General features: G+C 36.5%; 1 protein-coding gene across 4 annotated transcripts in view; it reads left to right on the forward strand.

Annotated features, from left to right (window-relative positions):
• Positions 1-23014, forward strand: part of ANO3 (anoctamin 3) — a 231745-nt gene that overhangs the window by 155691 nt on the left and 53040 nt on the right. For 2 of the 4 annotated variants that reach the window (XM_087877743.1, XM_034417234.3), the window contains exons 5-11: positions 2442-2600; positions 4222-4322; positions 7730-7774; positions 14826-14957; positions 15504-15610; positions 18828-18883; positions 21498-21619. In XM_087877743.1, coding sequence (XP_087733869.1) covers positions 2442-2600; positions 4222-4322; positions 7730-7774; positions 14826-14957; positions 15504-15610; positions 18828-18883; positions 21498-21619 — 722 coding nt within the window. The remainder of the gene's footprint in view (positions 1-2441; positions 2601-4221; positions 4323-7729; positions 7775-14825; positions 14958-15503; positions 15611-18827; positions 18884-21497; positions 21620-23014) is intronic. The other 2 variants (XM_087877745.1, XM_034417236.3) reach the window with 1 other exon arrangement.

Raw genomic sequence — 23014 nt, forward strand, 5'->3', positions numbered from 1 at the left:
CCACAAACTGGGTCCTCAATTTACCTACCTTAGAAAGGATGGAAGGCTGAGTCAACCTTGAACCTGGTGAGATTCGAACTTACAGTAATTGCAGACAGCTGGTGTTAATCACAATGCTATCAGTCTGCTGAGCCACCAGGCCCGGTTCATCTGAAGCATAAGACTAGGACACAAAAGAGACAAATGCTGAACCTATTTCTTCTCTATTAGTAGGATCTGATGCTATTCTTTATTAATATTTATTTATTTATTATTTATTTATTATTTCTATTTCTATACCGCCCTTCTCCCGAAGGACTCAGGGCGGTGTACAGCCTATTTAAAAACACAAAAACAAAAACAACAGTTAAAATTTAAAATCATTAAATAATTAGGCTCCAATTAAAATCCCAGGAATTTAAAAATACCCCAATTTAAAACGTTATGTTAATAGCCCGGCCTGGCGGAACAACAGGGTCTTCAGAGCGCAGCGAAACACCCAGAGGTCGGAGATCTTACGTATTTCCGGGGGCAGTTCATTCCACAGGCTGGGGCTCCCACAGAGAAGGCCCTCCCCCTGGGTGTCGCCAGCCGACATAACTTGGCCGATGGCACCCTGAGGAGACCCTCTCTGTGGGAGCGGACTGGTCGGTGGGAGGCTATTGGTGGCAGAAGTCGGTCTCGAAGGTACCCGGGTCCTATGCCATGGAGCGCTTTAAAGGTGGTAACCAACACCTTGAATCGCACCCGGAAGACCACTGGGAGCCAATGCAGCTCGTGCAGGAGGGGTGTCACGTGGGCGCAACGAGTTGCACCCATAACCACCTGCGCGGCCGCATTCTGGACCAGTTGGAGCCTCCGAATGCTCTTCAAGGGGAGCCCCATGTAGAGAGCATTACAGTAGTCCAACCGGGAGGTGACTATAGGTACTATAGGTACTATAGTGTTGTTGCTCCCTGATATTCTGTATACATAATGAACAAAATAATGTATTAGAGTCAATAAATCAGGAACAGTTGCACCTGGATAGATACCAAATCTATTTTCTTGCTTGTCCTTCTTCTGTTCTTACATCTTATATCAAACTCCCATATAGGAGTTTGGTTATTACTGAAAAGCTCATCCAAAGGCTATAAATATTCCTGAAACTGAAACAAATTGCAACCTGCAACATTTGAGTTCAGAATTTTGCTGACTTTCTTCTGTTTTGTCATTTCATGAATTGTTTTGTTTTGTCACAACAAAAGTGGAAGTCGTTGTCAAACCTAGGCCTCAAAGCCATGAAAGGTGTTTCTCAAGGGTAGGATTTAATTATGCTTTATAGGAAAGGCGAGGACGATGTGTTTAAAAAATCTTCATGGAGATTGACTATCTCTGTGGAATAGTTTGTACTGGTTTCTGAGCAGGATGTCCACAGGGAGGGTTGTAAAAGTCAGAGGGCAGCCACAGTTATGTGATTGAAGGCCTACTTTTTAATTTTTTTTTATGTGCATCACAGTTGCCCTTGTTTCTGAGGAAAGGCAAAAAACCGTCAAAGCTAAGCAGCTTCAGGGCTACTGAGACTGCAAGGAAGGATGAATTGGAATTCAAAATGTTGCCACTGATATCTAGATAACAGATTGGCAACCTGAGAACTCTTCCATGCTGCCTTTTCCAAAACTGAACTGAACACTTTCCTGCCTCAAAACTGTGCTGTTTTGAGGCAGGAAAGATTAAAATAATAACATGTACTCAGAAAATAGACTTAACATAGTGATTTTACTTTTAATAAAACCATTCTAATATGAATAATTCTTTAATTTCCAATTTCTTCCACTTGTTTTCACCCAACCATTTTGGATTGTATGCTTGATATTTTGGCTTTTGACCATAAATATCCCTGTACTTTAATGATTTTATGCTTAACACAATTAAAAAGAGATGTGCTGGTTAAAACCTCAATTAGGGAGTCTGAGGTTCAAAATCTCTGCTTCATCGTGGAGTTTATTAGTCAGTCATCCAACCTACCAAGATGTATTATGGGATAACATTAGAGGAGTTCTCCTGAATTATTACTGATCCTTTATGAGACCCATCAAGATAAGTAAGCAAAGAAGCAAAGTTCTCAAAATTCTTGCAAAAAAATCTTTTGTAACTCACTTTGTACCATCAACCTACTTATTGAGTCCCATATCTGCCTCCTGCTAAGGAGACATCATATAAATTTACAGGACTATACAGGATATTCACCAATATCCTGTTTACCTTTATCTAAATTTGTGGATTTTAAGGAACAAATGATTTAAAAAATTTTGAGAAAGAGCAAGGAGTACTTTCTTCTAGGTTTCTCTTCTGTCTTGAATATAATTCTTCAGGCTAAAAAGAAATCATTGTTCCTAAAAATACATCCCATGTTTTTAATCATTGCCTGGACTGTTTTGCTATGTTTAAGATGTCCATTATATATCCCCTTTTTCTTTCAGAGTGACATGTCTGCATTGGCAACATCGGGTTTGTTCTTCAAAGATGGCAAAAAACGTATTGATTACATTTTAGTCTACAAAAAATCCAATCCTCAAATTGAGAAAAGAAGCACATTTGAAAAGAATTTACGAGCGGAAGGATTAATGTTAGAAAGAGAGGTGAGTAGCGCTTTCTATTTGCTCAAAATGACTGCTGCTGTGAGGAAAAGCCATTAGATGATTTGCATCTTACTGAAGTGATTGCAGGATTAACTGGGTTTTACCTTCAAAGAAACCATAGGAGACCTTGTAGAGTAGAAAAGAGGACTGGTTAGGAAAATGGGCAGCTTGACAGATAGTGTAAAAAGTAGGGAAGGAAGGAGGGAAAAAAGCAAATAAATGTTTTTTTTAAAAAAAGGAAAAAAGAGAGAAACTAGTAGTCCATGTGAAAAGCTAAAAATAATTCTATAAATGAGTATGGAAGAGTTTTGTTGATGGACTTCTTTAAGGAAAAACAATTTACTGTTTGATCTGATCATAACAAATTGTTCAGAATCAACCAAACTTCTGAGAAGTGAGGGGCAATTTATAACCTCCTCTCCCATCTAAGATGCAATTCTTTAAGGAAAAGGACATTTTGGGCTAGTGGCAGTGAGATTTTAAAGTATTATTTATGCCCTAAATAAACTTAGGAAAAAATGATGCCACTTCTCACCAAATAAATTTGGCTTCATCATAAATACAACAGAACAATCATAAAGCACAGGGGGAAAAAATGACAGATTGTCAATTGCTTTGCAGTATAAAATAAAAACAGGGATTTGGGGAGGGGGGAGGCAGATTTGGGGAGGGACTATTGTCTTCTCCTCAGCCTTGCGAGAGTAGCATGAACTAGAAGCCTGGAAACTGGAAGGTCTTTCCTCAGCCTCCAAAAGGTCCTATTTGTGGCAGAACATACCTGTAATATTAGATTATATGTGCAGTTTTCTTGAGCATATAGAATTGCTTGGATATATGCCTTTCTGCCACGAACTAGCCAACATGTCAGGGTTCCAAGTAACACCCCCAATGAAAGAAAACTCTTGAGACTTGAGTTTCCTCAAAGTTACATTTTATTAGAGATGTCATATTGACACATCTGGGAAAACCTGAATCTGAAAGTTTCCAGGTTTTCCCCACCCATGAAAGTTCAAGTCCCTGCCCAGCACCCACATGTCCATCACGTTCCAATTATCCACCATCCAAAATAGAAACACCTCCCAGTCATCCAACTCCAGGTGCCAGGGCAATGCATCCTTGACTCTCTGAGAAAGGAATGTTATTTTGACTACATATCATCCATACTCTATGCAATCCCCCCTCCCATCACAGTAAAAAAATGTAGCAGGCCTGAAGGCCCAACGTAAAAGATGACTTCCAGGCCTGACACAACACTCCCTTCTTCACCATTATCTGAAGGATTGCTCTGTAATTTATTAAGAATAGTCAAAAAAATAACTTATGGCCTTATAGGATAACAGCCATGAAGCTTCTGAACAATTGTGATAACTCTATTCTTTGATAAACTGCAATCCTAAATTACAGGTAAGCCAATCTTCCTCTCTTTTTTTGACCAAGAAGAAATACATACAGGATATTTATAGTCCTCTATGTATTCTTCTGTCCAAGTAGATAGTTTAAATACCATACACTTACGTAACTAAATGTGAACTTTTTTAGAGGGAAATACAGATAATGCCACAAATACAGAGAATGCTGGATCTGAAAGATTTGTGCCTGTCACATTGTTTCTTTTTTGCAGCCAGCTATTACAAACAATGACATTATGTTTGTAAAAATTCATTGTCCTTGGGACACACTCTGCAAATATGCTGAAAGAATGAACATTAGGATGCCATTCAGGTAACAATAAAATGCTTAATTTTGTCACTTGTTAAATTAAGAATGTATTTTGCTAACGAGCTCATTTATTTATAGCTATCATAGTATTTTATTAATAGCAGTAGCAATAGCACTTGGACTGCACCTCTCTGAGCGGTTTACAATGTCAGCATATTGCCCCCAACAATCTGGGTCCTTGTTTTACTGACCTCAGAAGGATGGAAGGCTGAGTCACCTTGAGATCCATCAAGACTGAACTCCAAGATGTGGGCAAACTTAGACTGCAATACTGCATTCTAGTATGAGCCCACCACCAGGGATCATTGACAAACACACTACACTCTGTGAGGGATATTGTTGCTTCAAGGATCGCTGTGTTGATCCAATCACTGGGGAATCTTGTCTGGGAAGTTTTTAATGTAGGGAACAATATGACAGGATTCATAGCACTGGGTATGGCTAGGAGAGGCAGAAAATCTTCTTCCTTGTCTATATTTCCATCATGCAGAGCAAGTTAGGTACATCATTTTCCTTCCTACTGCTTGCAGTCCAGGAAGGGGACAGACACCTGAATCTTTGGTATTTTTATTACAGCTAGCAAAGAAATCAGATGTTAGAGTAAGCCAAAGCTCTTTGTCTCACAATTGTTCAGCTAACCCTTTGTTGATTCCATAAGCAACAGACAAAGTAAAAGCCATTGTGGTCACTCTCAAACATGCTTGTATAACATAATTTGGGTTCATCCTTCTAATACGATGAATTTATACCAATTGATAGTGAGATTTATGCAGTTCATTTGCTTGTGTACATTTAGCTCATTGAAAGTTGTCTTAAGGCACAAGCTTCTATAATTTTGAAATATCCAAAGAAGCTCTAATTGGTTCCCTGCTTTAATGCAAATTAATCCCGATGGAGGATAAGTACATCTGCTGGTTTATGGGTTTTGATTGCAGCCTCCAGTTATTTACTCCAGAGAAAAGGTCTTGAAGTTAGTCGGGCTCTTCCAGAAATAAATACATTATATCAATCATCACAAAATGAGTCATTGGCTTTAACAGAAAAATGCAAATCAATTTCAGGGAATTATCACATTGCTCTTTAGCAATGCTATAAACAATCCACTATTTCTCTCCTATTAATTTCATTCAGGAAAAAAATAGTAAAAGATGAGCAAGGAAAGATTAATAATAGCAGGATCGTTTTAGCAAGTTTTCCTATTGTCCTTAATAAAGAATTTTGCTCAGAGTTATTCCTTGCATAATGGAAAGCAAAAAAAAAAAAAAAGACATTTAATGACAAATCCTTTAGATCAACAGTTCCCAATCTGGTGGCCCAGCTGGTGGGGGGAGAAAAGAGGGGAACAGGGCTGCACAACTAGCAGGCTGGCACAAGCAATGGGCTGGTGTGCATACACCAGCCTGCCAACCACGTAAGTTGAGCTGCGCATGTGTGCACACATGCTCCGCCCAGCCACTCACATGGCCTAATTCCAAATAGGCCACAGCTCAATAGTGGGCCACAGTTTAGGGACCCCTGCTTTAGATTTTAAGATTTAAAAACTGATAGGATCTTCAGCAGAATCTGCTGCACCCACTACACATTGGTATCCTTCTGCCACTTCTTAAGTCTACAACAAAACAAAGAGAGTCAGTGTGTAGTAATGTGGTGTAGTATTTAAGAAGCTGCATTTAAGATTCAAATCCATCCTTAACCACAAATACTCACTGATGAGTTGGGCCTGCTCCTGTCTCTCAGCCCAAGTAACTTTGTAACCTTACCCATGTACTTCTGGCTCATGGATCTCTCTTCAGGTCTTGTCCAGGTCTTAATTTGAACTATATGGCAGGCAACTCAACCAGCTACTGTGTAGTAGGAAAAGGCCACAGGGCCAGAGCAATGTTCAAATCTGGACCGAATTTGGACCAAATCTGGAGTGAAACCTGAAATTGACAAAATGATCCCCTTTTCTTTAAAAATGCCAAGCTGAGTGGAGAAACTACATGCAAATTAATCTAATTTTCTGTCCCTGATTTAATGACATTATTTTAAGCACAGGACTCCTTTGGGCATTGGTACAAGATTACTGCTGAAGGCTGAAGAAAATCTAACAATTTTCTTGTCAGTGCTGTCCTTAATTTTGATTCAAAATTAATTAAAGATTCTTTAATAGCCTTGCATCAATCATAAGAAGCCTCTCAAACCTATATACCTTGATATGTGTTTGAACCTTTTAGGTACTGATCCTGAACCAAATATTTAAAGATTCCCAACATGTTGCAATTTTTCTTTTTGAACAACTCCTTTGAAGAAGACTGAAAATCCAAACTATAGGATTTTACAGTTTCCTACCCAACATACAGAATGTTTGGCTTTGCTCAACAATTAGCATTTGGAGATTGGTCCTGCTTTAATGATCTACTAAAACTTTAGCGATCTACTTTTTGTTATTATATCATTAGCATAACAAAGTTGGTAAATTGTCCTGCTTTCCAGGCATACTTTCAATCTAATATGATATAGCTTTTCATTACTGAGGATTATACTGCTTACCAATCAGGGAGGTACATTCAGTATGTAGGATACATAAACACAGTTTGTACACAAAACGTGTTCCTCTTCAACTCTTCAACTGGAGAAGTTCTCTTTCTAACAATCATAGGGAGTATGCCAGTCAGATTATTATTGAGTAATTATTGAGTTTTACTATGAAAAATTATTTCAATAGTATCATACTGGTACTATTCAGCCAATCTGGTAAGCTAATGGAGAGTTAGTAGGGAGCCTTAGCACCAACTATCATAGGGAAACAGGGCTCCTGAGTGCCACTTTTAACCGACAACTACTGGGTTGCCTACCGATGACTCATAAATGAAGTCACTCAGTCTTTGGGGAAGGGGAAGTAGTGGTCATTTTAGAGCATGATTTGTCTTTTTAAAAATCTGCAATTTGAATTCCATATAAATGTATCAATTTTCCTAACTAAATCAATACACATTTAAAAATGGAAAAATTAATACCAGGCAAAATTCCAACAGCTTGAAGAACCTATGCAGTTATTTTCCATGGCATGCTTTTATGTATTGTATTTCCATATATAATTGGCTCATTCAGAGTTTATTGTAATCATTTAAGGATAATCGATGCTAGTGCAAACAGAAGCAGAATAGAAAATCAAATATTTCCTTTCTTTGCATCCAGCTATCTACTGCTCATGACTTGTGTATACAGTATTAGCTGATATTTTTGTTCATACTATTTGTGTTAACAGTTCAATATAAGTAGCTCAGTTTTTATCCAAGCCACTGAGCTTCTATCCACTTTCCTTTTGTAATGGTGCATGTTATGAAATTGCAGAGCTCTATATCTTGTATGTATTTCCTTCACCTTGATGTAAAATTGTACTCTGATGATTTTTGCTGTTCTTTCAGGAAAAAATGTTATTACACTGACTGGAGGAGCAAAACCATGGGCAGGTTGGTGGGTGATGCCTAGCTTTTAATTTTACCAGATAGTCATCCCATATATAATAAATCCATTCTAGCAGTTGTAAATTTATCACAAAGGGTTTTGGGAAAGCTGATTGAATAATGGAGGCAGTAGAACTTAGATGCTTATATATTTTCAGCTTTAAGCATGTGACTGACCTCACCAGAAATAAGATAACCCAAAGAATCTTCCAAAGCAGTGATTATGTTTTATTTGTAAATAACAATGAGATTCAAATAAGAAACGTTTAAAGAAAATGGATCTTAAAATCTCTGAATAGCAAGACGTTTGTGGAAGCTTAAGTTTTGTATAGTATTTAGTACTGTTGTACTAAGTCTTCCCAAAAAACATTTACTTTGAGGAACCTGGGGGGACTCTAATTTGTATATTAGATTTCAGGTCATGTAACACATCTTGTTAGCCATTTACTGTACCTGTGATACCAACAGCCACCATCACATTATATTTAGGAAGGAGATCAAAATATTGTCTCCATTAAAGTCCTTCCTTGGCTCCAATCCATGATTCCAACCAACAAGCTTTCATTAAGGCCCCTTCAGGTGAACATGACAAAGACACACTGAAATCATATATACTAAGCATATAATATCATCAGTGGCATCTTGGATTGCTTCTCCACCCCAATGATGATGATAGCCACTCTGGGAAGTCAAATACATTTAAAAACAAAGAATACAAAAGCACAAAAGGAGAAGGAAAAAAACAATAATGGCAAAGAAAAGAAACCCAGAGGAGATCAAGAAAAGAAAGAAAGGGGTATCAGCCATCCTATAAAGATCTAGATCAGGGGTGTTGAATTCACATCGTCATGGCAGCATCACATGATGTATCAGGGCTTTTCCCCCCTTCGCTAAACCGGGCATGGGTGTGGCCAGCGGGTGACACATCTGGCCCTTGGGCCAGGAGTTTGACAACCCTGATCTAGATGAAGAGTCAAACCTTTAGGAACCTTTGAAAAACCAGTAATATAGGAAGCCCTTTGAATCTTGAACTGAAGAAAACACAGGGAAACTGCACTCTGGTGTGGAAAGTCTCAATTATTGCTTTTAAATATAAACTGTTTAAAAACCTTTTTCAAATATTGGTATTTCCAATTGTAACATAAATGTTTTATGAAGAATTTTTGCTCCATCCAGCTGTTTTCTTTTGAAAAAAAAATGTATTATTTCTCATGGTATTTAGATAAGTTCTACTGCACTTCCACCAAAGTCCATTAGGCAGTGTTGCTAGGTTGTTGTTTTTCATACAACAGAATGTGAAATTCTCTTGTTGTAAAGCCAATTTCTCCTGTGATGGATAAACTCCATATCAAAATTTAATTGGAAGGAGAAGCAGCAAACATAATACTCTGAAACAGAATGACAAAATGATCCTAACTCTGTTTCAAAATAATTATCTTGGATATTACATTTTTGCCTTGTTTTTACTTCTGATATTGATTCAGTATCTAAGTTAAGTGAAACTAATGAGAGTAAGGTAATGATCTGACTAGGATTTCTAGGAATATACATATTGTCAATCTTTAGCATATTTCATACATATTTAATTATTTTAAATATATATTTAATGTGAAAACTATTGCTTTTCACATGCAGATATTAAATATTTGTAGACTGTAGTTTTTAATAGTAAAAAAATTTACAACTGCTTACTTCCTTTCCCAGTCATGCACGTGCTTGCTTTGTATCAGATAGCTCTCCTATATTATATACAATACATGTTTATACTTAGTTGATTTAAATGATGTGAAATAAACAATTTTCTCTCAAGGAATTAAAATCTAAGCAGGAATCACATTCAGGCTACATTAATAAACATGACAGTTTATATCCTATGGAATTATTATGATGAAAGTTGAAACTCAAAACAATGGATTTATAATCAGAATTATTGGTTTGTGTGTGTTTGTTAATTCTGTTCTCTAAACTTTGATTTCTTCTGTTAGGGAAAATTCCCAAAGAGTAATCATAGTCAGTGCAACATCTTCCATCACATTAATACCAAAGCCACCTAGATTGTGACTCTAAGGAAGTTTTAATCACTTTTTTAGGATGTAGGCTTTTCTTTGAAAAGAAACAAAGAATATTTATTTTTCACTTAGTAAGGAAAGTAGATAGGGGGGAGCAATACAACCCATAACCCAAAACACTGCAGTATGCTACTATAGCAATAGCAATAGCATTTAGATTTATATACCGCTCCACAGTGCTTTACAGCACTATCTAAGTAGTTTACAGAGTCAGCATATTGCCCCCAACAATCTGGGTTCTTATTTTACAACCTTGGAAGGATGAAAGGTGGAGTCAACCTTGAGCCAGTCAGGATCGAAGGAATCTAATTCGTGGTAATGTGAGCAGAGTTAGCCTGCAATAATGCATTCTAACCACTGCACCAATATATTTTTGACTTAGGTTTTGTCAAGTAAGGTAACCCATTTTTTCATACAATCGTGTAGAACTACGTATGTTTGAAAGGAAGTGTACTAAAACATAAGTGGATTGCACATTGTGAAATGTGCCTTTCTGATGGCTTGTTCTCACATGCCCAGGTAATTTTTTAAAAAAACAGCTTGTTGCCTGCTCATAATACCATTTAAAAGCACAAAGATAGCACAAAGATTGTTCATGCTATCAAGGTAGCCAAGAGACTTTCGTGTGACTTCTAGGACTCAATGAAGAGTCACTTATGAAGATGTATATTAGATCCGACCAAAGACTTAGGTAGTCTAGCATTCTCTTCAAATAGCATTCTATCATATTCTTATCTTTCTCTTCCAGTGGCCAATCAAAAATCAATGAGCAATCTCTGACAGTGATAGCTTCTTTTCATCAATCTCTCAGTACAATGGGAGCTTGATGCTACTGGTTTTGCTTGTAATGAATAGCCATCATGATTAGCAGCTTCTGATAGCTTCTCCATTATTCAACTAACCAGTATTTAAAGATCTCCAACTTGCTGTCTATTACCACAACCCAGGATAAGGAATTCTATACAGTAACTGTAGATTGTCAAGAACAGTCTTTTCTTCCAGCATCTTCCAGCATTAAACTTTCCTAAATAACTTCATTTCCTAGTACTACTAGTACTGGGGGGAAAAAAGATCCCATTCTTTTCTGGGAAGTCCATGTCATAATCATCTTGGTTGTCCTTTTCTAAACTTTATCTTAGAATCTTTCTTGGGTATTGGGGAAAATGCACTACAGTCATACCATTAATTTGTAGAATGGCATGTTATGTGCAATTTTACTTTCAATTTTCTTCCTATTGATTCTGAAAGTGGATTTTTTTTTTACAATATATAACTTCCTTGCGTATTCAGGGCTACTTCAATAAATTGAGCTTTTTTTTCCATAAAAGGATATTGCTTCTTACATTATATTTTAAAGGCAGTGTGACACAGAGATAAATTCCATCTAGATTAATAATTTCATTTCAAAAAAACAGTATTAAAGCACACAATACTCTGTTAATTCCCAAATCTTTTCTTCTAAGAGACTGTTTTGAGAGGTTCACTTACTGAACAGAAGTAAAAGAACTTTCTTTGAGAGCTTCTCAACCCTGACAGTAGAAGTTACTATATATCACTGGAGTTACGATATTGCTATTTGTTACCTTGTCCTCTATGACTTTGTTAAACTTTGTTTAAGGTCATTCCGGTTGATAGCAGTTAGTCTATGGAAATAACAATTCAGCATTATCATAGTGCCAGAGTGAAATCATCAAGGCAATGTATCTCAAACTCTGATCAAATATCATTCTTTCATATTCTTATCACTTTGAATTGATATGTTCTGAACATAGATCTCATTTATATAAATTGCACTACAGTTTTAAAAAAATAAATGCAAAGGCTTAAAATAGATTAATCTGAATGTTGCTACACAGTGATATCTATTTGACTCTTGTAATCAAAGTTTGTTTTGGATTAAGATGAAAGAATAATTCATCCATTTGCTCTTTGCACTCATTTCATATTTGGTGCCTATATAAATCGATTTGCTTATCATTATTAAAAAACTCAATTTTGTTTTTTGAAGGAATTACATGAATATATGCAAACTGTATTTTCACTTTACATTTACAATTGTAATTTTGCTTTTAAAACTAGACTATGCGGGAAAATGTCTATTTTTTTCATTAAATGGATGACAGTGCAATAATGAAATGAAAAGCTAGACAGCTGTAGAAGTTGGATAACAGGATTCTTTATTACCCTCTTTTTAGCAAAATTTTAAAAATATTTATGTACTAAAATTATTTTTAAAATGCTTCTTAAAAATATGAAACCTTTGTAAAAAAGTTGTGCTTTTAGCTTTATACAGTATATGCAGTGATGTACTTACTGGTGGCTTTTCTTTTTGTTTAGTACACTCTGTCAAAATATATACTGCTTCTTATATTTTAAGTCAGACATATGCTCCTATAAGTCTCTTCAAAAGAGGGCACCAGTTTGACCAATGAATACAAATTGGTATACTTCTAATGATTTTTTTAAAGAAATATTAAGACTGATATCAGCCATCACCCAGTTCTAGTTCTTGAAGGCAACTAAACCCTTCTGGGCAATGAAAGTGAAAGTGTAGGAAGCAGTTATAAACAACTTCAGTGGTTCCCATGGTAAAAATGCAATCATGATCTTCAATGACATTTTAACCTGAAAAAAAAATAACATCAAGTTCATTGAAGAAACCATGACTTCTCTGTCCTGAAAATTGCACTAGAAGGACATTCCCAGCTTCCATATATTTTTAGCAGTTATGACAAAGTCATTGCATTTGTTACTGCAGATTTTAAAGGCCTTTTGCTTTTCTATATACATTATTATAATTATCGTCAAAAGTACTTAGAGATCTAAGGATCTCCTATCATTGATTCTTCCGTGGAATAACTTTCTCAGACAGAATTAGTGCCCAGTCTGGGAACCCACCCCCTTGTCACATAAGCACATTTCAGTAATGCATAGCATTTCAATAATACACAAGGTTGAGGAGACTGACTGCTCAGTCAGTAATAAGAATCAGGGCTATCAAAGCTTCAGGGACTAGGCCCCATTGTTGAGCATGAGTCAGAACACAGCATCAGTACCAGAGATCAAGGCCATCTTACCTGTTTACTGCCATATCTCCCTGTGCTTGCCTTCTCCCTCTTAAAAAACCCATCACCTGATCCTTGACTTCCCACCTCCAGATCAAAGAACCCTATCACAGACTAGAATAAGATGATAATATTTCAAAACAATTGACCTATGTGATGCCCAAATGCCTCTGTAAAGCCAGCCTATCTTACCAACCTCCTCCTATATACTAAATATATCTTAGTCATGTACTTAATGATCTCCTAAGGGATTTTTTTGGGGGGAGGTAGAGGTTTTTTTTTCTCCTTGGACAAGTCCTCGCAGTTTTCTTGGCAAGATGGTTTGCCTTCTTCCTACAACTGAGAAGGAGCAAACAAGTGACTGGTTCAAGGTCACCCATCTAACTTTATGCCTAAAGTGGGACTAGAACTTACATTTTCCCAATTTCTAGCATACTCATCATGGATTTCTTTCATTGGGATATGAATTATCCCAATGATGTATAAAATTATGTATAAAATATTCCACCTGGAAAAGCAGTCAAGCATCCTGTGAGTCATATGGATATACCAGTAATATTAAATGTATGGATTCCTAGCACTTGTTTTAAGAGGAGGTAGGCTTCAAATAAAATTAAAATCTATTTCAGAGTCAGACATTAAATGCATGTGATAAATAGGATCTATTATTATTATTATTATTATTATTATTATTATTATTATTATTATTATTATTATTATTATTATTATTATTACACATTTTATCTTTTCCAATATTTTCTTGCCATATTATCTCTCTCTATTTCTCCCTCTCTCCCTCCCTCTCTGATAAGCATTTATTAAGACTGGCAGAGTTTTAATGGCACAACTCCTTACCCATTTATATGCACAAATAAGCAGGTGTACCAGTTAAGCTTACTCTTACTCTATTTAGCTGAATTGCCAATGAGCATGCAAACAGCTGCAGAACATCCCCAAATGTTTGTTAAGCATTAGAGACATTTAGAATTCTTGGAGAGGACCTTAAATTATGCCATCAATTTGGGGAACCATGGACCTACTCTCCTGAATAACTTCCCTTCCCTAAATTAACAGAGAGCAATTTCATTTTCATTCTATTCTTCTGCTACCATTATTGTCCTGTTTTGTCTAACCAATATTATTCACAGGATTCCAGATATCTCATGACATTTGACCATGGATTCCCCTTCATGCTATTAAAGATAATTAGCTTTAGTTTGAAACAGTAGCAGCAATGCTCTGACACCATAAATAATAATCAGATTCCATCTAACGCTCTTATCTTACATTTAATACTCTTTGGTAATTCAGGAAGAGGCTGGAGCAAGGACATATTAAACTTCGTACTTCTCACTAGCTCTAATTCTGATCCAGATTGGGGTATTTTGTGTGTACAAGGGAATAAATCATGAAAAATTGGAGTATGATGACATTCATTGCATATCTTTTATAGTTTAGTCCTCAGTACATTGAACATTGAACACTGAACATTGTTCAGTCCTTACATATATCACTTGGGGGAATCTTTCTGTAAACTGGGCTTCAAACAGATATGGGCTCTTCAACTCCCATCACTGGCCATGCTGGAATCCATACATCTGGAGGGCACCCAAACTGGAAAAGGCCATTTTAGAGCATTCCTACGGGCCATTTCCCTTCTTCTCCCCTCCGTCATTAGAACTGTGTTTTAAATTATAGGTATTTTTATTTCTTCACCTTATAGACTTATATCTATATATATACCTTATATCTACCTCTTGTTTTGCTTTAGATGAAAAATAATTTTAGAGACCATGTGATTGGTCTCTAAATTGATTTGAAGTCTAGCATTGTCTTTCCAGTATCCATTTCAGTACCCCACATATATAATGAAAGGTATAAAAGACATAAGGTAATAAAAAAAATGTGGTTTCTTTTCCCCAGTTTCCAGAGGAATATGAGGGAACTGAAAAGCTGGTTGCCCAGAAATCCAATGAAACTTGATAAAGAAGCGCTTCCTGATCTGGAAGAAACAGATTGCTACACAGCTCCTTTCAGCCGAGCACGTATTCATCAGTATGTGGTGAATTTAAAATATATTCATAGAGCAATAATGTTTCTTTTTTTTTCCTCTCAGGGGTTAACATAACAACATTCACCATTAACAAATGTAATGTGCAAACTGAATGGAAAACATAGCCCAAAAATGCTGGAGTCTATATTCAGCAATACGTTGCAGAAGGATTTTCAGCTGCATTAATCAGAAGCTGGTTCCACTCAACTAAAGTTGACTTTCTTAAATCATATTCATAATGGTTCAAAGACATAAGAGTCAGTTTAGTCCTTTGAACTCGTAATTGTTTTAAGATGTTCTCTGTAATTGCTTCATTGCATGGTGGCTTATTTCAAGCAACTATTTCAAGTTCTCTGAACAATGCATATTTTGTTTGATTATTTTTGTCCGATCGTAACATCTTCAAAACAGCTTCAAAATGCAGAGATAAAACTATTAATATCAATATCTGTTTGAAATTTGATAGAATTTTATTCATTACGATAAATATTTCATGCTGATACATTAACAGCTGTTTCCAACATTAATTGATATTGATTCTTCAACAGTTTTACAATAAACAACAAAGACAGCTTCTTCAGCAACTCTACAAGGAGTAGAATGGTACACCACATGTTACAGAGAACGAAGTATGAAGATGGAAAACCAAAAATGGGTACAAGTTCATTTTAATACAACAATGCAGGTGTTGGAATTCTTGTTACTAGCTCAATTCTTCCAATAAAAAAATGTTTAGTCAATAATGCAAATCCAAGATATTGATGATTCAAACTGGGACAACAGTGGCAATTACCAAAATCAGGACTATTTCTGTATGAGAAACGAAAAAAGAGATCTACAAGCTACAGTATTTTCATGACTTCCCTCACCCCTGATTGACTTTGCCTTATCCATGTTCTTCTATTATTTACTGTTAATGGAACAGAATATGCAGATTCAATATTTATTTATTTATTTATTGATTTATTGATTTATTTATTTATTTATTTATTTATTTATGGCGTATTATGCTAAAATCTCATGACTCTCAGCTGTTTACAAAAATGTGCAAAAATAATTAAAACATCCCCAGTAGTATGATTAAAACAAATTAAACTAAATAACAAAACCATAAAATTAACGAACAACAACAAAGATGGTGCAGTAGGTGAGCATCATTAGAATGCTGTCTTGAAATCCTCTATTTTTTAACAAGCATCTGAAGCCATCAAGCCTCATTTTCACAGGAACCCATTCCACAGCACCAGCTTTGGTTTCTCTAATCTCCACGAAGTGTGAAACTATGAGGAATTTCTCTCCCTCGGTGCTTTAGTAGGTCATGCAGGTTGAAGAAGACATTCCTTCATATATGCCAGCAGGATCTCAGGCTTGTTTCTACTGCCCAAACTAACATATTAGCATTTATGTCCCATTACCTCAGGAGTACTTTCATTGCCATTACTGTCTTTTGCTTCTGGGTCCAATTCAAGGTGTTGATTTTAACCTTTGAAGCCTTTCATGACATGGGATTGGGCTATCTGAGGGATTGTATCACTTCAGTTACATCAGCCCACCCCATTAAATTTGAGAAAAGAGAAGCTATGGTGCAGATCCATCAGCTAGATTATATATTTGGTAGGTTCTGGGAGACCTGAATTCTCTTCTGTAATACCCAGCTTATGAAATATTGTTCCTCTACAAGATAAGCTTAGCTCCAACCCTTTTGAGATTCCAGAAGGTCCTTAGCTATGTCATCAGGCCTGGAGTCCCAGGAAGTTGGAAATATGCTCAGATGGCTCCATTGTTGAGGTAGCTATTTTTATTCTCTCTTTGTACAGGGGTTTGTATGTTTGTTTTTGTATATACTATTTATTTATTAATACACATTTTTACATATAGTCACTTTTATATTTGTGGGCTTTAGTTGTGCATTGCCCAGAATTGCTTTTGCTGAGATCAGCTCCTATACAAATTTAATAACTAAATCCTTCCCTGATTTTGCCATCAAGCCTCCTAAAAGATCTGATATGTCACTGACCAGATTTTGTACATGAAGGCATCAATGGTCTTAGCCAAGTTTCAGTAATGTGTGCCAGATATGCAGACTCATCCACCATCAGGCATACATCAGGCCATACATGAAGATGGCCTTACTACAAACAGACCTTCCATTCACTATCAGCACTTCTCTAGGAATCTGGCCACTTGACCTTGATATGGAGTTATTAATTTGGAAGTTGAGATTGCAACTATTTTGGAAGCCTCCTTTCCCCTGTAACAGCCCAAGTGATGCTCTGTGACAAATCTTCTTTGGCTCAATACAATGGCTACACTCAATCTATCCTGCCAGAGTTGAGTAGTCCACCCCCTATTTTGTAATCATTCAGGATTTACACACACACGCCATTCTTCTATTCCTTACTTCTTCTTCTAGCAACCTTTCTTGCTGGAAAAAAATCATTAGTGATTTGATCCTTTTTGAGCAGTGGACACCATATTTAGTAAAATAGTCACTATTAGCCAAAAAAATAACAACAATTAAACAACCACACTTGGGAGACTAAAGGAGAGCTCTTTGCCTAATTCCAATATGAGTAAAAAGAAAAGTTCATATACCATATTAAGAAGCCAATAAAAAATGCTTAGTGAATAATAGAAATATTTCTGAATTAAAGAAGCAAGCACTTCTTTATGATTGAGATCCATATCACTTCCAATAAAATATTGCTCTCTAAACATTTTTCAGTACCCCAAATTGTTTCTCCCCACTGCTTTTGTGGCCAAACAGAAGCAATTTCTAATAAGGTTCTTTGATTTCCTCTGCAAAACATTGTTTGGTACTAAAAAGAGAAAGACAGACAGACAGAGAGAGAGAGAGAGAGAGAGAGGGAGGGAGGGAAGGAAGGAAGGAAGGAAGGAAGGAAGGAAGGAAGGAAGGAAGGAAGGAAGGAAGGAAGGAAGGAAGAAGGAAAGAAAGAAAGAAAGAAAGAAAGAAAGAAAGAAAGAAAGAAAGAAAGAAAGAAAGAAAGAAAGAAAGAAAGAAAGAAAGAAAGAAAGATTGTCTGGTTGTAGGTTATAACTTACGGAATTCCAGAAGAAGATTTTTTTCCCTACTTGATGCTTCCATTTTTATGAAAAAGCTTGCCTCAAAACAGCACATTCTATTTTGCAAATGGAAATGGAAAACAAGTTTCAGACTGAGGGAATTTCTTATCACTTTGTTTAATTCTGAGAAAATTCCAAATACATCCAAGATGATCTACTTTCTCTTTTGATGATAGAGCACTGTGAGAAGTAGATGCACTCCGCTATTGCTTCTACTACAGGTAGATATCAGAAAACAGTTAACATCAGTTAACATCAAGACAGCCTGTTGTGTTATGCATTCCTAGCAATGTTGCTTTTTGATCCTTGACTGATATTACATTGTAAGACAGAATTCACCAAGCCTTAGAATGTGTGTGGTGTTTAGGCTTGGGGAGACAGATTAATTTTATTCCACTGATGTTTCAAGTCGTGTTAAAACACATGTATGCAACAACTATGAACTATTTTCTTTTGAATCTGGCCATCTGCCAGCATGATCAGAGATAAAACCCATAAATGTGGTTCAGTGCTGTACTTGGAAGGCTAATCCCAGTCATAATAATGAGCAGAAGGTTGGTTTTTATATGGGACACTGTAGAACAATTCTACTGAAAAACCTTGAGATAATAAAGCCTCAAAGTCAGAGTTCTCAGCTAATAGGATTCCAAACTTGAAACAGTTTCATATCTATAGTTTCCTTTTTATTTATGTTTAAAGAAAAATGTTTGGTACTTACTTATTTTAATATTGATGTTTGTTACATCAATTACATTTCAAAGATTTGTAACACGTCTTCTTTCTTTTAGGCATTAACAGATTGCTCAGCAATGGAACGTATGAAGCTGCATTTCCTCCTCATGAGGTAGTTTAAGTAGCAATGTTTTAAGTGTGATATGCCTATGCTAAACTTGCTTTAATCTCCTGGAGCCCATCTAACATTTAAAGTTTCTGTTGAGTATTTCTGTTTCTCATGTCACTCTGTGGGGCTTCTCTGGGTGTCTCTTTTTTCTGACAGTGATAATATGTCTAATGCTATTGTGCAGCAATTTCTGTAAGACTTCTCTGAGAAGTTATTTTTTTTCCCCTGACAATGATAACATGTCTGATGCTTTTGTACAGTTTTTCTCTGTATTAGGTATTTTTCATTGCCTGGCATCAGCCCTATCTGATGCTTATTTACTCAGAAACAAGGCACAGGGAGATTTATTCCGTACCAATATCCAAAAGGTTTCAGCCTAAAATATAGAGCTACTTCCTGTGCTATTTTGAAACTTTTTCCTTAAAATATAGGGAAGCTATAATTCATAGAAGCTGCCTTATACAAATTTTTTCCTCTTGAGAGAGACCAAATTTTAAATTTCTGGCTCATATATTTATGGCTGATATTTTAGAGTCTAAAGAGTTACCACTGATTCCATTTACTGTGTTAAATCATGACTGCTGTGTGTTTTAGAGAAAGAGAGAGACAGGGTGTGTGTGAGAGAGATTTAATATGTGTTCTGCAGTCACAACATAAATATAGTTTTGGTGCAGACAGTTGAATAGAACTCAGCCTGAAATATACTTTAAGTATATATTACAGAGAAATATATACTTAAAGAGGGGAAATTCTTGAAAAGGGTCATGATGCAGTCCAGTCAAGAAAATATTCCTCAGGGCCCTTACAGGTCCTAATCATAGTGCTTGGCTGAAGGCCCACTGCCCATCTTGTCATGACAGTGTGGAAGAAGATTGTCTCAGCAAGATAGAACACTTTGTGCCCTGGTACAAACTAATTCCTTCCTGTAAATCTGAAAATGCACCTGAATTACAATAAGATGACATGTTGCAGCACATTGGCCCCCAACCTTTTGGGCACCAGGGACCGGTTCCATGGAGAGAGATTTTTTCCATGGACTAGAGGGGATGTGGTTTTGTGTACTGCCTCCATCCGGCGGATGCGGCTTCGTTTGTTTGCGCAGACTGGTTTCTGACATGACATGGACTGGTGCCGGTCCATGGACCGGGAGTTTGGGAACCCCTGTTGTAGCATGTACTTCGGTCAGAGATGCAGGCATTTGATGTACACATAGCTTCAATATTAGCCTCTTATCGTGCACTGGGTAAGACAAAAGGAAAAAAAATTACAGCAGGAGTACTGTTATTGTATTGCACACACAATCTTCCTACCTCTCAAGATCAGTAGAAGGTGAAAGAGCTTATACACGAACATAGTAATATAATAGGAAATTTCCTCTGAATGGTGGTGATTTCCAATTCAATTCTTATTTTCAAGACTGTTTACTGAGCTAGAGTTTCCCAAATTGTATTCTGTGGAACTCTGGAGTTCCCCAAGAACATACATGCATACATAACATTTGTGTAGTCACCCATCACCCAACCAACGCTAGGTGGCTCCCAAATATATGAATCCTAGGAGAAACTAAGGGCAAAAGAAGATAAAAGAAAAAAGTTCATGCGTGTACAGACAGTTTTGTCTCACTAGAGTTCTTAATCAATGATTCTAGGATTCATTCATTCATTCATTCACTCATTTAAAATGAGTGCTACAATCTTACAAAGTTTGAAAACTCCCATTTTATATAAGTATATTCTACTACTGGTAGTGTTACGTTATCAATTGATGCATTTATTTATTTATTCAATTCTTACAATGCTTCAATTGCATTATCTTTATTTTTTATTGATTTTATTGTAATTTCTTGATTGTTGTGAACCACCCCAATCACTGTGAGTTAGGAGGCATATAAGTTTAATAAATTATAATTGGTTGCATTCAGTCAGAAGTTTAGGCTGCATTTGTCATTTTTGTCCAAGTGATAATATTTAATAATAATAATAATAAAGGAAGCATTATTTATGAGTATGTGCAGAATGTCTGGATGGGTGGGCGGAGCCTCCCGCCACCACTACTACCAGTTCGCCTGAACCAGTTCGCCACCACTGTTCTGAGCTAACCTCATCGATTTTTATTGGATATGTTTCCTCATCCCCAAAGTGTACATAGGAGTAGAATATTAGATCTGAATCCACGCTTTCTATATGCTACATTGGTATACATTGGCTGCTTCTCCTCCTCAGTGTTTAATTGTAATGTAAGAATTAATGAGAATGAATGAGATGATTATTATAATGTATTCTGTAAATATGCTATATAAATTAATAATTAAGGGAGTCTCTCAGCTGGAAAATGCTGCAGTTCCGCAATGTTGGGACAAAACATTTCTAGATAATTCAGTCTGATTATATTTCAAAGAAATGTTTTCATGCTGCTAAGAGGTTTCTGAGCTGTATCAGCTCTAGAAAAAAAATGATGTTTGCTTAGAACTGTTCAATGTTACATAAGCCAATTATTAATAATCTCCTCATTTTTCAAAAGAAGCACTTATTTTAATAACATATTTCAAGACCCCATTTGCTATAATTATCATACCAATTCTTCTTTATTTCAATTTGGGTTTGCATGTATACTCCAGGGAAGTCACAAGAGCAGGCATCCTATTAAAACACATGGAGCTAAGAACCATCGGCATCTATTATATGAACGCTGGGCACGATGGGGGATGTGGTACAAATACCAACCTCTGGATCTGATTAGGTAATGTATATATGTAATATAATAGAAGTTGTTTCCGTTCTGTGTCATTGACCTTCCCATGAGCAGTCCAATGTAACTGTTCTTCCTTTGTGGGATAGAGAAGACCTGTTTTTAATGGTCTAATTGAAGGGACATGGTAGGTCATTATTCTTAAAAGTCATTGTACTGAAGGGTATTTTATTGCAGTAGTGAAGACAAGGTCATTTGCATCAAATAAAAAATGTAAATGCTTCGCAAATCACTTGCATTGCACAAGTGATTCAAATTGATACAAATAACTTCATTTGCATCATCTGCATGATGATACCATTCATCAATTTGACACAAATCATGTAATTAGCAGCACTTTCATAATGTCATCATTATGCAGATTGCAATAGAATTCCACCTAGTGCACACAAACTCTGAAAAGCTGAGGTCTATAAATTTGAGGTTTCTTTTAGTTTCACAATCCATGGATACACTGTTTGATTGATAACCTTTGAAGTACTTCTAACCAAAAAAATAATTGTGTTAGTCATAGCTGTCTGACAGTGTTTAAAAACATCTATAGACTTGCATTGTATTTTAAGATATTAGTGATTTTTTTTTTTTGCTTCAAGTTACAAGAAAAGTACAAGAAAAGTAAAAGCGGATAAATTGCTCCAAAATTCCATACTCTGCTAGACTCAGGATAAATTGCAACTTTGGAGGCAGTCCAAAATCCACCTAGTTCCTCAGCCTCACTTGGAAAATCCTGATTTTAATTGTCATCATCTCCCTGCAGGTTCTGTCTAAACAGTTTAATCAAAGCATATTACAGAACTCAAGCATTTCTTTTTCATTTTGTTTTCTTCCTAGGATTTTTCTGTGAGTGCAGGGTCCACTTCTTTTTTTTTCAGATCAATCAAGTGTTGATCCATTAGTTGCAACCAGAACCTGATGTCATGAGCTGAAAGAGTGACTAGCCCAAAGTCACTCAATTAGCTTTCATGCCTAAGGAGGAACCAGAATTCACAGTTTCTGTCCTGGTTTCTAGCCTTGCGCCTTAACCCCTTGAGCAAACTGGTTCTCAGTTGTTTCTTTTTAACTGTAATAGCTTCAAAAAATTTAGCAAGGGATTCACTGCCCTGTTGCTGAGTGGACATGGCCATGGTGTGTGTGACTAGTCAGCCTCCTGCACCATCGGGGGGGAGGTGTTTTTGCCCTCCCCGGGCTCCAGAGCCTTTCCTTGAGCCTGTGGGAGGGCGAAAATGGCCTCCCCAGGCTCTGGAGGCCCTCTGAAGGCCAGAAATGGGCCTGTTTCCAGCCTTCCTGAACTTCTAGTAGGCCTGTTTTTTCCCTCCCTGAGCCTCTGTGCGTGCCCTGCACTTACCTGATCCAAAACTGGCTGCGTGGGAACTCTTGGGAGGGGAG

This window comes from Pantherophis guttatus, chromosome 1 (assembly GCF_059756535.1).
Source record: "Pantherophis guttatus breed Tessera chromosome 1, ASM5975653v1, whole genome shotgun sequence".
Taxonomy (NCBI): domain Eukaryota; kingdom Metazoa; phylum Chordata; class Lepidosauria; order Squamata; family Colubridae; genus Pantherophis; species Pantherophis guttatus.